This window comes from Colobus angolensis, unplaced genomic scaffold, assembly GCF_000951035.1.
Source record: "Colobus angolensis palliatus isolate OR3802 unplaced genomic scaffold, Cang.pa_1.0 Scaffold34, whole genome shotgun sequence".
Lineage (NCBI taxonomy): Eukaryota > Metazoa > Chordata > Mammalia > Primates > Cercopithecidae > Colobus > Colobus angolensis.
This window is the reverse complement of record NW_012116710.1, coordinates 1933659-1948853: the sequence shown is the minus strand read 5'-3', so window position 1 is coordinate 1948853 and position 15195 is coordinate 1933659. Positions and strand designations below refer to the sequence as shown.

At 45.3% G+C, this 15195-nt stretch overlaps 1 protein-coding gene across 1 annotated transcript in view; it reads right to left on the bottom strand.

The window, feature by feature from the left end:
• SLC6A11 (solute carrier family 6 (neurotransmitter transporter), member 11) overlaps positions 1-15195 on the bottom strand; it is a 128252-nt gene that overhangs the window by 22109 nt on the left and 90948 nt on the right. The window contains exon 10 of the mRNA XM_011952508.1: positions 4664-4767. Within this exon, the coding sequence (XP_011807898.1) occupies positions 4664-4767 (104 nt within the window). The remainder of the gene's footprint in view (positions 1-4663; positions 4768-15195) is intronic.

Below are 15195 nucleotides of genomic sequence, written 5' to 3'. Positions count from 1 at the left end.
ATTCTACCTGCAATATTCTTTCTTCGAACCTGATCTCACTGGCTATACAAGGTGCTTGGATAACAGAATTTCTTGGCCTTGCACTAGATCAAATCATTTTTCCGCAAGGACTCAGTCTCACAACCTTCCTCCTTGGAGTGAAGTATATTTCCCTGCCTTCACTGACTTTGGGCTTAGCCACATGACTTGCTTTGGACAACAGGATGTTAGCAGATGTGACATAAACAGAGGCTTGAGATGTGCTTGCATGATTGGATTTGTCCTATATCATTTCTGTGATTTTCCATGAGAACTTCCCCAGGGGAGCTGCTATCCCTTTAGCCTGGACCCCAGAATGTACCCACGTGGAGCTGACTTGAGCCTGGCTTGGACTTTGGAGCCAAACCCAGGGTCTTTCAATCCATAGCCTGCAAGAGAGTCTCCCCAGCTGACCAGCAGACTTGTGAGCAATACAAGCAAGCAGTCGCTGTGGTCAGCCCCTGTGTGCTGGGGTTGTTTGTTACATAGCAGTATTGTGGCCATGGATGACTGATACATGTTCCTTTAAATAACTCTTCTGGCACTGTGAATGCTGGCTGGGCTGGTATAACTGGGGACTTTATCTGCAAGTCTGATTTACCTCTGCTCAAAAAGAAATTCAGCTATGCCCAGGTAAGGGCAGAGTTATTCCTAAGGTTGGGATACATCTGCTCCTTGTGCCTGTTTCCTGAAGTCTGAGGCAAAATGGCCCTGACTTATCAAGCAGTGGACATTGGATGATACCAGGGAGGAAAGCTTTTGCCTACAGCCTCTCCATTCTGAAATTCTCCCACGTGATGCTCTCAGGACCTGCAGTGTGCCAGCCCTGGGCTATGTTTCACTGAATCCTGAGGCTGGGGGAGATGAGTCAAATAGATCAAAGCCCATGCTTTTGCTAGGAGCTAAACAAAAATGATGCACCCTAAAAATTATGATGAACAAATCCTGACTTTAAAAAATTGTCTCTAGGCATCCACACAGGTGTTGAAAAACAAACGTCCCTTGTTAAAAAATTCCCATCTTCCTGCACAGGTCTGTTGAGTGACTTTCTCACATTAGGGAGAGACAGAAGGAGAGACAGAGAAGCTGTTTAGGGACCTGAGATCCCTTCCAGCCCCATGCATGACCTGTCCCTCCTCCCCTCCAGTCCCTAGAACACCCACCCCTTCAAGCAGACAGAGGTTAGTGGTGTCTTCGGAAGTGAGGATTTTCCCTGCCTGGCTTGCTCCATTTCCAGCCCTCTAATTCCGTCCCCAGCTCCCACGTCAAGGTAAAAGGCTTATATAACAGTGCTTTGAAGTCGGCAGGCGCTGAACTGGGCTTTTAAGACCTCCAGAAGCTATTGTGCTGTCAGGAGAGAGGGTACTAATTTACTCCATTGGAGTTGAGAAGACCCACTTGCAGAACAATTTGGAAAAGGAAATAAAATGAACCTTCTGATTTTGCATTGCCACCCAGGGGATTTGCTTTCTTCTGCTGATGGGAGAGATGGAATAAAACCCTGCCTGCTGGAGGGGGAAGCAGAAGGGACTCACGGCTGACAGCACACATCATCCACACATTCTTTGGGGAATGAAACTGCCACTGCCCCAAGACACAGGCTGGAGACAAGGCACTTTTGACCAAACCCTCTTCAACTCCAGCAGTTGGGAAACAGCTGGCCACCCCTGGTAGTGAGGAATGGGGGTGCAGGAGCCAGGAAGATTCAGGTGAAAAGCCACGCTCCAGCTCTGGCAATGTAAACAGGAGCAAGGGACTTGAGCTCCACGGGCCGCTGTCTCCTTGCTTGTGTAATGGGGTGATTTTGTTCTGACTTCCCTGCATAGAAGCCAGCACTAAACTAAGTACAAGGGATGCAGCAGAGAACAAGAACATGTAGCCCACGTCCTCATGGTGCTGACGGCCTAGCTGGAGAGGACAGTGACCAAGTGATCTCTGAAGGTCCCAGCACAGAGGTCCCCATGCTGACTGTAAGCTACTGATGGGTGATACTGTACACAGACAGTAGCCCTCTCTGGTATCCCAAGGGGGTCAGACTTGGCCCAACCCGGAAGCCTGCATGTGCTGTTCTTCCTATCTGGGTGCCTCTTGCTTCCTGTCTATAATTAACATTTTCATCATGGCTGACAAAGTGCTTCACTTCTCATCCCCCATGCCCACATCCTCCACAAAACCTAGAAGCCTTCTTCTGGACAGCCTGTTCTGACTGTCTCTAGCATCTCGTCGTCATCCGGTCACCCAAATACCTCTCATCCAAAAAACCCGAGAAGCAGAACTCACGGCGGCCTGATGGCACACTGGATTCTATAATAGCTTCTCTTTTCAGCATGCTGGACCTGCCCATATTAACTTCCCCATTGTCTTGATTTCCCCAAATTACAAACTCTATAGGCTGCACCACTGCTGTCTGCATCTCCCATGGCACCGACTCCAGAGCCTCGCACTTAGTAGACACACAGCAAACACTGCCGATTTAACAAGTGAGTTCATAATGTGACCGCTAAGCTAGCTCTCAGAAAGGATGTAGTGGGGAGGCCAGGATGGACACTGAGAGACCCCAGTCAGAGTCCAGGCCCTGCCATGTCTAGCAAGGTACCGCCTCAACCAGCTTCACTTTCCCTGTTTCAAAGTTGGGGTAATGTGGGAGGGACACTGTCACTGATAAAAGTTATTTCAAATGCACGGTGCCACTCGGGCCACACGATGACCCAGTGATGTGGTGGTTAATTCCAAGTTCCTGTCCCACCAGCAGGCGTATGGCACAACCTGCTTACCTACCCTCACCTATGCTGAACAGGACTTGGGAAAAACACTCTCAATATTTTAAGAGTGTGTTGGCCGGGTGCCGTGGCTCATGCCTGTAATCCCAGCACTTTGGTAGGCTGAGGCGGGCGGATCACGAGGTCAGGAGATCGAGACCATCCTGGCTAACACAGTGAAACCCCGTCTCTACGAAGAATACAAAAAATTAGCTGGGCGTGGTGGCGGGTGCCTGTAGTCCCAGACGCTTGGGGAGGCTGAGGCAGGAGAATGGCATGAACCCGGGAGGCGGAGCTTGCAGTGAGCCGAAATCACAGCTCTGCAGTCCAGCCTGGGCGACAGAGCAAGACTCCATCTCCAAAAGAAAAAAAGAGTGTGTTGCTTGTTTTTCTACTGGTATTTTAGTATTTTTCCTATAGATCTGTTTGTATTATTCATATGTTGTGGATATAAACCCCTTGAGTATCGTACATTGTGGGAATGCTTGTTAATCTTACAGAAAATTCTCATATTTGGAAATAAAATAACGTAGATGATATTTGTATTAACAATTTTTAAAACAATTATAAAAGCAATACGTACTCAGAGTTAAACAAAAGAAACTAAACAAAACAAACCCATTTAAGCTGTATAGAAGGTCGTAGTGGGAAAAGCCTGCCTCCCCACCTCTGACTTCCCAGTCTCAAATTATGGAGGTGGCTATTTGGAATAGTTTCTGTGTTTCCTTCCAGAAATTTAGAAGTTCTCCATATTTATGTGGACCAGTCTATCACTTAGTTAGTTCTTTTGTGATTTCTTTAATTATTGTTGATGTTTTCTACATCTTTTCCCATTCTGAAATCAGTATTTCATTCCTACTTACAGGATGATTTTCTTTCAAAAAATGTTTAACTCTTTAATCAATCTGACATTTATTATGGTAGAAAGGTGAGATGATATATGAGAATCTAATTTGATGACTTCCCCAAAATACTTATCCTATCTCAGAACCATTTGTTAAAAAACAACAACAACAACAACAACAAAACCTTCCTTCCTTTCTCCACTACTCTGTGATAAGAGATTTTTGCACTGTCATTCCATGGTCTTATCCCTGCTTATGGAGCTCTTAGACTCTAAGGAAGAGATGTGCTGTCCATCTACCATGAAATATTAGCCTATTGTGTACCAGGCACTGAGTTCAGGGGTGCCGAGACCCCAACAGACTGAAATGTCAACAGACTGACCATCATCCTAGACCAGCACTTCCACCACACACTGCTGGGTGACCTTGGGCAGGTCTTCTGCCCTCCACGGGTGTCAGCCTTGCTGTAGAACTCAAGCTGCAGGCATAAGAGGCCAGGCAGCCAAGGGTCAGACAGCCTGGGGCTCACCTCCTCACCTGAACTCCCTCCCAGCCCTGGTGCAGCCATCTACCGGAGGCCAAAGAGACGTGTTAGGCTGAGGGGCAAGGTGGGGCACTGGCCCCAGGTGGGGCAGAAGAGGACCCTACAGTCAAGTATGAAGGGGCAGGAAGCAGGTTTCTAAATAGTAGGCGGGAGAACAAGGCCCTTGGTGTATGTACTAGCTCTGTGACTCAGGCAAGTCACTTATCCACCCTGGGATATGTCTTTACCCATACGAGGTGGCACTGAGACCTGAATGAGATGCTGGTGGTGGCGGGGGATTGGTATTGCAGCCTGAGAGAGACTCTGGTTACATTTGTTATTCTCCTAGCTCCTTGGTGACCCACTCTTTGATCCTTGGGTAGTGGGAGGTCAACAAACAGCCTATCTGTCTCTTCCTGGGGCCCTGCAAGGTGGGCAGACAAACATAAACTAGCCTGGCAGGTTAGAGGGCTCTGAGGGTTTGGTGGAGAGCTGGCAGGGCCCAGGGAAATGCTCACCTGTAGCAGTTGTTGTTATAATTGTTATAACTTCCCAGAGCGGTCAGACAGCCCAGGCAAATGGCATAGGAGAAAAAGATCTGCGTTCCAGCATCTACCCAGACCTGTAGGAAGGCACAAAGATGATGGCATAAACAGAAGTCAGATGTGTGGTGAGAGGGTGGCCCTGGTCTCTGAAATCCCCCACCCACACTCTACCCTTCAGAAAAACTCCACAATGGATAATTAAACTTCCTAACCTACCCAGGACCCCCTTTATAAGAGTTCTATTCTTGGGGACCACATGATCAAGTGTAAATGTCCTCAATTAATTTGGGAATTTGCCAGACGTTATGAATAACAGCTCAGTGAATAGCAAGAACTTGAATGCTTAGGACCCCAGCCTCAGCTGTGTGACCCGGACAAGTTACTTAATCTCTCTGAGGCTTAGTTTCCTTATCAGCAAAGTAGGGAAGAAACTTCCCTATCAGGACTGTTGCAAGGATTCACGCAATAAGGACCACGAGCCCCTGGGATCTAGTGCCTGCTTGCAAGGTAAGTCATGTTTAAGGTAAAACGACTGTTTCCTTTTCCTTGTGATTAAGGCCACCATGAGAAAAGTGTCATAAGATTCTGTCCAGGATGATACATTTGCATAGCTGACCTCAGCATAAAAGGTGGCAGGGCGAGGAGGACTGAGGGAGGCCCACCGTGTCCTTCTCCCTTTCAGAACAGATTCCCCCCTCTCGGCTTCCTACATGGTACACAAGATAACTACTTTCTTAGTCCCCAAGCTCCTTTTTGATAAAAACTGCTGTGGACAGCATGACATGCACGACGGAAATGACAGTGGCTTCTCGAACACTTTCCCCAGGCTCCCTTTGAGCCCAGTCCCTAGAAGTTGCCAAGGAAAATCCAGAGCTCAAATCCAAATGCAGCCGATGAGACTCATGCTTAGGTATCAAATGCCATCTAGAGAACAGGGCTGGCACTAAAAATACAAAACAGGAAACACTTACTGACCTCTCAATGTACAGGCACCATGCATTACTGCCCTTCATGTGTTACTGAATATTCACAGCAACCCGGCAGGGCATGGTGGGTGGCTCATGCCTATAATCCCAGCGCTTTGGGAGGCTGAGGCGAGTGGATCACCTAGGGTCAGGAGTTTGACAGCAGCCTGGCCAACATGGTGAAACCCTGTCTCTACTAAAAACACAAAAATTAGCCGGGCATTGTGACGGGCACCTATAATCCCAGCTACATGGGAGGCTGAGGCACGAGAATTGCTTGAACTGGGAGGCGAAGGTTACAGTGAGCCTAGATCACACCACTGCACTCCAGCCTGTGTGACAGAGCAAGACTCTGTCTCAAAAAAGAAAAAAGAAAAAAAAAATCACAGCAACCTTATGTGGTAGGTGCTATTACTGGCCCCCTTTTACAGCCGAGGAGACTGAGGAACAGAGTCTCCTCAGCTGTAAGGTGCCCAAACCACACAGCTGGGAAATGGCAGGTGCAAGTCCATGAAGGTCTGCCTCTAGAGATGTGTGCTCATTCAGTCCCACAATTTCCAACATGGAATCAGCCTCAGAAGGCCTCTGGTGTAACCTCTTATTCAACACAGAACTCTCTTCTGAGTACTTCTGACAGAATAGTCTCTGCTTGCTTACCACCAGTGACAGGGAGCTCACTATCTCCTGACACAGACCCTTTCTTCTTCAGAGACCTCTGACTACTAGAACATTTTTTAAGATAAGATGAACTCTCTTCCTGTGTTCCTCGTTCTGGGGGCACCCAGACCACATTCCTCTCCTCCATGTGGTAGCACTTTAAAGATTCAAAGAAAATACTCACGCCCAATGGACCCCAGAACTCTTTCCTTTCCAGGCAAAGTATCGGTATTTTCTCCCTCTTCAGAACTGGATTACACGGTACAAGTCATTCTATTGTGGGTCTGCTCAACTGTGTTAAGTCATTCAACAAATTGCCTATTAAAATGGAAGATCATAATGCTGCCTCTGAACCTGAGAAATCAGTGTATTTTTTTTCTCCTCTAACAAAAGGCTCACTGGGTTTAGGGTCTTGGAGCTCTGTGAGGAACTGAGGGAGAGCTCTTTCATGAAGTGCAAGGGCAGGGAGAGGCAGGTAGTGCCAGCAGACCAGAGTGTGCCGAGATGGGGTAGGAGAAGCTGGAAAGAGGATATACAAGAACAAACTCCAGACATTTTGCTGTGAGCGGGGGTGTGAGATAGGCTGGTAGTAAAAGGGTAAATACAATTTGGGGAAGGTTTTTGGAAATGGTAGAAGCCTAAGGATGCTTAAACGTTGGTAGGAAGGGTCCAGTGGAGAAAAGTGTTAAAGACTTGAGAGGAAATGGTTGTATTTTTAATTCGTCCTGCTTTGTCTTAGTGTCCCTATTTGCTACCTCAGTGGATTCCCTGTTCTGCTTAGAAAGGTCAGTGAGCCACATGGGGAAGCAAAAAGCGGTGCAGCTGCTGACCCATGAAATGGGAGGCCAAATCCCAGTGGCAACTCACCGAGCTACTCAGTGCCTGACCAGACACTGGGCCTTCAATCCACCACACTTGTTAATGCTGCCACAAACTGGGTGTCCTTTCTCCACTGTCCTGGGTCAGAGTGTGCAGGTCAGAGTGAGCAAAGCCCTCAGACTTGTGGGAGAGCCGCTCCCCAATCCTGACTGAATCCCACCACTCATTGGAGTGGGCCCTCTGCCTAACATGGTAAATAAATGCTATGTGAGTTAGGCAACACCAAAGAAAGCTTTTGACCCACAAGCCCCAAAGATATGTCCCCCAAACCAATGATTTTCACTTGCAGGTTTGTTTGTTTGTTTGTTTGTTCACTTTTTCAATTTGCTCTTTGGGCCCATCACTGAAATGGACATCTGCTGTTTTTGCCTACTTAGCATCCATCTTTCCTTTTTGGGTAACAGTACCTCAATTTTACTTTGGAAAGCTACCTCTTCTCCACTCAGAGGTAGATTCAGGGCTGGCCACATGACCCAGGCTTGGCCAATCCAAGGATTTCTCTTGGCCACGGTGACTGGTTCATAGACAAGCATATGATGCAAGGCAAGTCAACGGGACACTTTTTTTTTTTTTCTGGGGATGTTAAGCTTGTAACTGCTGGGAGCATCACTGGCCATGAAGGAAGAATCTACCTGAGAATTAAAGCCAACACACAGGAAAGCAGAGTCTAGAGCAAAGGCTGACCAATATTAGCACATGACTCAAGTCCCTGGATCAGACCTGAAATCAGACCTATCCTAGAACATTTCATTTCAGAGGCCTATAAATTCCTCTTTTATTTAAGTCATGTTGAATTGAATTGTTCTCACTTCAAACTGAAGCTAATAGCAACATTTAGCTCTTAGAAAAACCCAGAGGGTATTAGCCCAAATCCTCTAATCAAACCCGAATTACTGATGGACCAGCATTCACTGAGTTCATTCACCTGCCTACTGTGCAGAGCCCTGTGTCAGACTCTGAAAGATGTACCACTCAGTTTTACATAGCACTCCATCTCTGTCCTCAGGTGAGATAAAACATTCACAAAACAAGGTGCCCAGTAGCTAGGAGAAGACAGATGGGGGGAAAGAGAAACTTGTGCTAAAGCAATCAGAGAAAGCTGCTGGAGAAGGCACATCTTTCAAGATTGGAGAAGAGATGAAAGAGGGCATGTTGGGCTTAAAGATTCATGTGAAAGGTGGGTATTTTCTCAAATGATTTTTCCATCTTGCTCCCCTACCTCTATGGGGAAAAGTCTGTCATTTTTAGTCTGATGTTCACCATTAAACCAGCACCTTTACACAATACCCTTAGTCCTCCCCTTTTTTGACACAGTCTGTTGGTTCTCTGCTGTGAGGAATACTGAAATTAGCTACAGCCTCCAATTGTCTTCCCTCCCTACCTGCTAGCATCCAATTTGAAGAAATATCCATTTGCTTCCAGTTAATACTTAAAAGTCAATCTGTAAACTTTTTCTACTTTTCATATATATGCTATTATCTTCAAATTTTGCATATACTGTCTAGATTATCAGAACATACAACCATCACATAATAGCCTTTACTGATTGATTGAATGATTGACTGACTGATTGAGATGGGATCTTGCTATGTTGCCAAGGCTGGAGTGCAGTGGTGTGATCATGGCTCACGGCAGCCTTGAACTCTTGGGTTCAAATGATCCTTCTGCCTCAGCCTCCTGAGTAGCGGTGACTACAGGCATGCACCACCATGCCAGACTCCTTATAGTCATTATTTAATGTGAATTTGATAGTTAACTATGAATTTAATGATCACCCCCAGCCCTTATGTTAATGCCTTTCCAGTCAATTTTGTTATCTGTAGCTTGTTCTCTAGTAAATTCCCCTGGAAAGGCTCATAGGAAATAGTATTTGCTGAGTTCTTGCATGTTTAGAATAGTTGATCTGTCACTTTCATACTTGAAAGGCAATTTGGCTGTATATAAAATCCTTGGCTCTTTTTCTTTTCCTAAGTATCTGGAATATATTGCTTAGTTGTTTTCTGGCACAAAGTGCTGCTGTAGAAAAGTCTGGTGCCAATATAACTTGCTTCCCCTTATAAAGCACTTATTCTTTTGGTCTGGATGTCCAACAGGTTTTGTGCTATAATTTAATAAAGTCCAACAGTGACTAATCTGTGTTAATTTTCTCAGGCTCATGGTATATTTTTTCAAGATGCAAGTTCAAGTCTTCTCTTTCAGGAGAAAAAACATCCCGAAATTATTGTTGTATTTATTCTCTTCCATTGCTTAGGGTCTCTTCTTTGGGGACTTGTATGTATGTTGGAACTTCTTTGCTCACCTTCTATACCTATCACTTTTTCTTTCATTCTTTAACAAGTCTTTGTTCATTTCTGACTTTATTTTTACATTTTCCCTCCTTTCCATCTTCTGTTTACTTTATCATAATTATCCATGGTCTGTATTCACTGTTATTCCTTCATTTTAGTTATTTTTTTGAAAGTTTTTCTTGTGTAAGTTGTTCTTCCTGTCAGCTCTTATTTTAAATAGTCTTTTTGTCTAACAATTTCATTTATGCTATTTGCCTCATAGTATCTATTGGTTTATTAATTTCCTTTAGCTTGTTTTGAAATATTAAGTTTCAGTGTTCCGCTGTTTTGTAAGTCTGTCTTTGTGCAATGCCTTGGGACAATATCCTCCCCATAATTATTTTCTTAGGGCTTTGCATAAGTTTTGATCACAGTGCTCTTCTGTTGCTCACGTGTAGGTGAGATAGATTTTCCTGTACTCTTAGGAGAGGATTTTCTTGTGTAGAGGAATGAGAGTGGTCCAGGATAGATTTTTCCAGACTCACAGTCTGAACTTTCCTTCTTCTTTTATTGCCAAAAACTCTTTAAAACTATGGCCATACGGATAGTTCTTTCTGAAATTATTGTTCTCTATTATTTTCTCCCACTCCTATCCAAAATTTCTCCTTTCACTTCCTCTAGTGTCTCTGTCCTGCTCAATTTGGATTCTGCTTCCCGTAATTTCTTCTTAATGACAATGGGGCCTCAACTGGTTAGTGTGTAGTGTTCACAGGGCCCAGACCTCTGCCCAAATTTGCTGCAGTCCTCCCCCACTTACCTACGGGTTAGAGACTGCATAGGCCCCCTCCTCATTTGAGGTGATGTTCTCAGACAAGTCCACCAAGCTTCTACCCCCAAAGAGAGTCCTCTCCCAGTACATGTTAGAGCTTTCTGGGTTTCCTGGTGCTGGATCGTCAGAATTCCCTTTACCTTTATGTTCATCTTCATCTTATCCTGCAGAACTGATATTATGCAGATGTCATTGCTGTTGGCATCTGGCCCCATCTATTCAAATTTTGTAGTTCATGGAGTCACCTAGTTGTGCTGAAGTTGCTGTCCGTAGGGTTTTTGTTTTACTACTCTTGTTTCTCTGTTTGGGTGGGAAGTTAAAACAATTTTTTTTTCTGTTGTTACCTTATCTTCTTGATTCTCAAGAAATCTTTAGAGGGTAGGTTATACAAGATTGATATTGGCTGGACGAATACCCAGACTGAGCAATATGATGGGTGGGGGTGCAACACTAGAGGGTGATCCAGGTTTTTTAAAGGGTGGTTCAAGGTATAAAGTGGGGAAATGGGTATTAATTTGGAGAAGGGAAGTTTGAGACATCAAGTGAGATGTTCAAGAGACACATGGAAAGTCTAGGGCTACATATAGATGTCTGGGCTAGAGACATAGATTTGAACATCATCAGGATTTTAGCAGCAACTTAACATCTCCCTGACTCCAGATCTAACATTTTCTTCCCTGGCCTCTTCTACTTTTCACATTTGAAAAACCAATTTTGAGATCAGCTTTTCTGCTCAGACACATGATCATTTGGGCATAGCAGAGCCTGAGAATGTATGGGATTGGATTTCTTGAAAACATCCCATGAAGAACCATGGGATGCCTTCACATGGAGTCTGCATCATTAGGCTCCTTTACAAAAAGCATAACTGATATATGTTTGTGTTCTTACACAGATGCTTGTGGTTGTGAAAATGCAACATGGCTCAAATTGTCATCCTTGCCTCTCATCTAGAAAGGAACTAATTAACTCCTCGGTGAGGTGGTGTATTTGTTAAGATAATTACTGCTAGGTTATGCTGTATTAAACAATAAATCCCCAGATTTCAGTAGTTTAGCACAATAAAAGTTTATTTCTCACCCACACAAAGATTAAAGCACAACCCCTGTGAAGGGGCTCTCTTCCACCCGGTGATCTGTGATATTAAGTGTTTTTCCTTTATGATACCTCCATCTCTTAATACAAGCTTCCAGCACAGCCTCTGAGGCAGAGAAACTGGAGGTTTGCTTGGGAAAGTTTTAAGGGTTAGGCCTGAGGGTTTCCGTCACTCCCAAATACACATTATTGGCCACATCCAAGTGACTTGGTTGCAACCTAAAGACAAGGAAGTCTGGGGAATGTAGTCTTCCCATTTACACAGGAAGAGAAAAATAAATGACTGGTGAACACAGCATTGTCTCCGCCAAAGCATTATTTCAAGTCTATTTCACCTACAGCTACTTTCTTCAACTAAAAATCCCACAAGCACAAACAAACAAAATCATAGTGGCCATTAGAATGACTTGGCAAAAGGGGAAAAGAAAGTTAGTAAAATAAGCTAACAGAACATTCATGAACCAGCCCATCCATCGCTTTAGTAATGCCTTAAGAAGTGAAAAACTTGAGTTAATGTTTGTTGAAACCTACTGCATACTACAGACTCTCATGTACACAATCTCATAATCTGCCTAATGATCTTACTAGGTAAGTATTATTGTCTCCATTTTTTTCAGAAGTGGAAATAGGCTCCTGCAAAGTCAAACAGCTTATAAGGAAGAGAGTTGGGTTTGAACCCAGCGCGTTCTGGCTCTACACTTTACAGAGAAAAACTAGGACCTCCTGGTCTGCTGAGTAGGCCTGGAGTCTCAGCTGGGATTTAAACGCTCTGCAGCTGTCAAGTCAAACAGAACAAAGGCAACCCCACCTCAGTGAAAGGAAGACCAGGCAACTGAGCCTACTGACCAGCATCTCCCAGGACGCTACAAAGGGAGCAGCTCAGCGGAGAAAGGGCTTCCTATTTCTCAACACAATTTGAAGGGAAAACAGTCTCAACAAAACAAACCCTAAGCAAGCTGGGTCAGTAGCTGAGAAAGGGATCACTCCCCATGTTCTGCAGCAATGAATGGGGGGCGTTCTGGCAGCACAGCTGTGGGCGGTCCACATTCAGATGTTTGGAGGACAGATTTGCATGGGAACAGGGGAGTGGGGCCCCTTTAGAAGAGAGGTGGTCCCGCCTCCAGCTCTGGGGCAACCCCACCTCTTTCAAGGCAACTGGTTCCAATGAGCCCTGGTGCACGGTAGGTACAGAGAACAATGAATAAGGGTGTAGCCCACCTTCCCAGCTAGGGCCACAGGGCTGCACAGAGTAGCTCTTTGATGACATTTGCTGGGAGAAGCAAGAAAGGATGGATGGACAAGGACAAATTTTCCCCACCCACACTTTAGCTACAGTCATCATGATGGATACTCAGCATACGCTGTCTCAGTCCACATGGACAGCACTTTACAGTTTACAAGACTGTATGTCCTATGACCTGTGTATCCCACACACTGCCCTGAGGTGAGCATTGTCATCCCCAGGTTAGACACAGGTGAGTTGCTGGAAACATGCTCACCTTTTCTCCACATTCCTGCCTTGATCATGCAAGTAGAATGTCTAATTTCTTAGATGTTTGGGGGAGAAAGCTTCACTTCTTTTTCCTACCTCTTTGAGTGACTTATCCAACTGGGGAGACTGGGGAAATGGTCATCGTGCATATGTGGGCAGCATATCTCTCTCACACACAGAACATGAAATAATATTTGTGAAACAAACCTCCAGCACCGTCCTGGTTCTTGGAGAGCATTGAGAAATACTCTGGAGAATATTCAGAAACCCAGCCAGGAGCCCTCATGAGCAGCAGGTGCTTAGTCAACATTTATTCCCTCCCAGGATATTCCAGTACTCAAAAACCTGGAGGAAATGAAAAAGCCAATTCCCTCTTCCCCCCACTATAAGCATGCATTTAGTGTCTACCATGTGCCAGGCACAAGTCCCAGGAATGGAGGCTGAAGCTGTCACTAAATGTTACAGAGCTCCTACCCTTAAGGAGCTTACACTTTAGCAGGAGAGACAGAGAGCAAGCAAAGGCAGATAAGCTCTCAAACAACATCTGGCAGAGAGGAGCAACTTGTGGGGAGGGGTATGGGAGATGAGGTCAGTGTAGTAGTGAGTTCAGTCGCAGTAGGGGCCAGGGCCCCACCTACCCATGAAGGTACAAATGCTGCTCTGGGATTTTCTACAGCTTCTATGGCAGCACAACTTTCAGAAAAAGCTACCCTAGAAATGTGCTTTCAAATCTGCAAAGAGAGCCGCCGGTCAGAGCAGAAGGGCACGCCTCTGCTTGTCACCAAAGCCAGCATCAGCAGGCCGACCAATTAAATCCATCTCTATGTCCTGGAATTGGCTGGTGTTTGCCTTAGGTCTTTGACAAATGCAGCATTAACCCACCCTGCCACGAAAGCACCAGTAAGAGGGTGTATGATGATAGTCATGCTGATGATCACAATGACACCAACTAACTTTTCTTAGCACCTATGACATACCAGATGGAAAGCGCTGTACAGGTATTAAACTCACCTCATCTATACTGTTAAGGTGGGTGCCATTGTTATTTATTATCTCCATTTTATAGATGAAAAAACTAACACCCAGGGAGAGGAAATCACTTGTCCATTTACTTTAGAGAAAAGTACACACACTGGCCAGTGTGAGGAGTCACTTTGGGCTTACAAACAAACGAATCTTCTAATTGCCCCGGGAACCTGGCCCACGTTGGGAGAAGGCACTGAAACACCAAGCCAAAGGGGCCTAAGTTAAACAAGAGAGCTCTAGCCAGGCTGCATGCCTTAAGCCTTGCAGGGGCTTAATGAAAAGGGCAAAAACTTTGGGGTCAGCAGACCCAGCTTGGAGCTCTACTCTTCCGCTTACTGCTATGCAACCCTGGGCAAATTACTTCACCTCTTTGAACCTCAACTTCCTTGCCTGTGAAAGAAAGACGTAATGAATGTAAAGTGTATAGTGGAGTACCTGGTACCATCCCCTTAATCTGGTTTCTTTTGGTGGCTGATGATACTCAATTATACTATGCAAACAAGCTCCCACGTCCTTTCCAACATCCCAGCTTCCGTTCCCATCAGGTGAACTAATCAGATTTCTGAGAAGCGCAAATGCTGAACAGCCCATCACTAAAGCAGATACACATGCCTCTTAGGGCTACCAGCTTGGGTCCAACAGGGATGGATGAGAAGAACCAACACTTCATCCCTCCTAGGCTCCTTGCTCTTCCAGCGCCTGGCCAAGAAGATGCGTGAAAACTGCCAGATCCAACAGCACATGGGGTATGGGCTTTTGGATCCAAGAAGCCAGAACAGAGCTTGGTGGCCCTCCTGGGGCTTCCAACCCACAGCCTTTTCTTTCTTCGACATTTTCCTTCAAACAGACAGCTACACACACACACACACAGACACACACCCACAGACTCACCCACACACAGACACATGCACACACAACTTTTGTAAGCAGAGCCTTAGTTTGAGGCAAAAATATAACTTATATGGCCTGGCAGAAAATGGCTGAATTAAGCTCTTTCTTTTTGCCTTTTATATTGGTAAAGATTCTCAAAAGATTAAAAGTAGGTTAGGAGAATAATAAAACAGCTGTGTTTCCAGTGTGTACCTGACAACGGCTTTTGTAGAAGTGAATGATTACATGAAAATCACTTCCTTCCCACCTCTTTCTCAGCCTCCTCTGGGTTGCTAGGCGCCCTTGCTCCTTCTTTCGGCTAATGCCACATACAGAAGCTGATGAATACAGTATGGCCATTATGAGGAAAGGGGAGTCTGGGAGAGGGATTCAAATGCTCCCTCCCTGGTGGATTCCATGGGGGG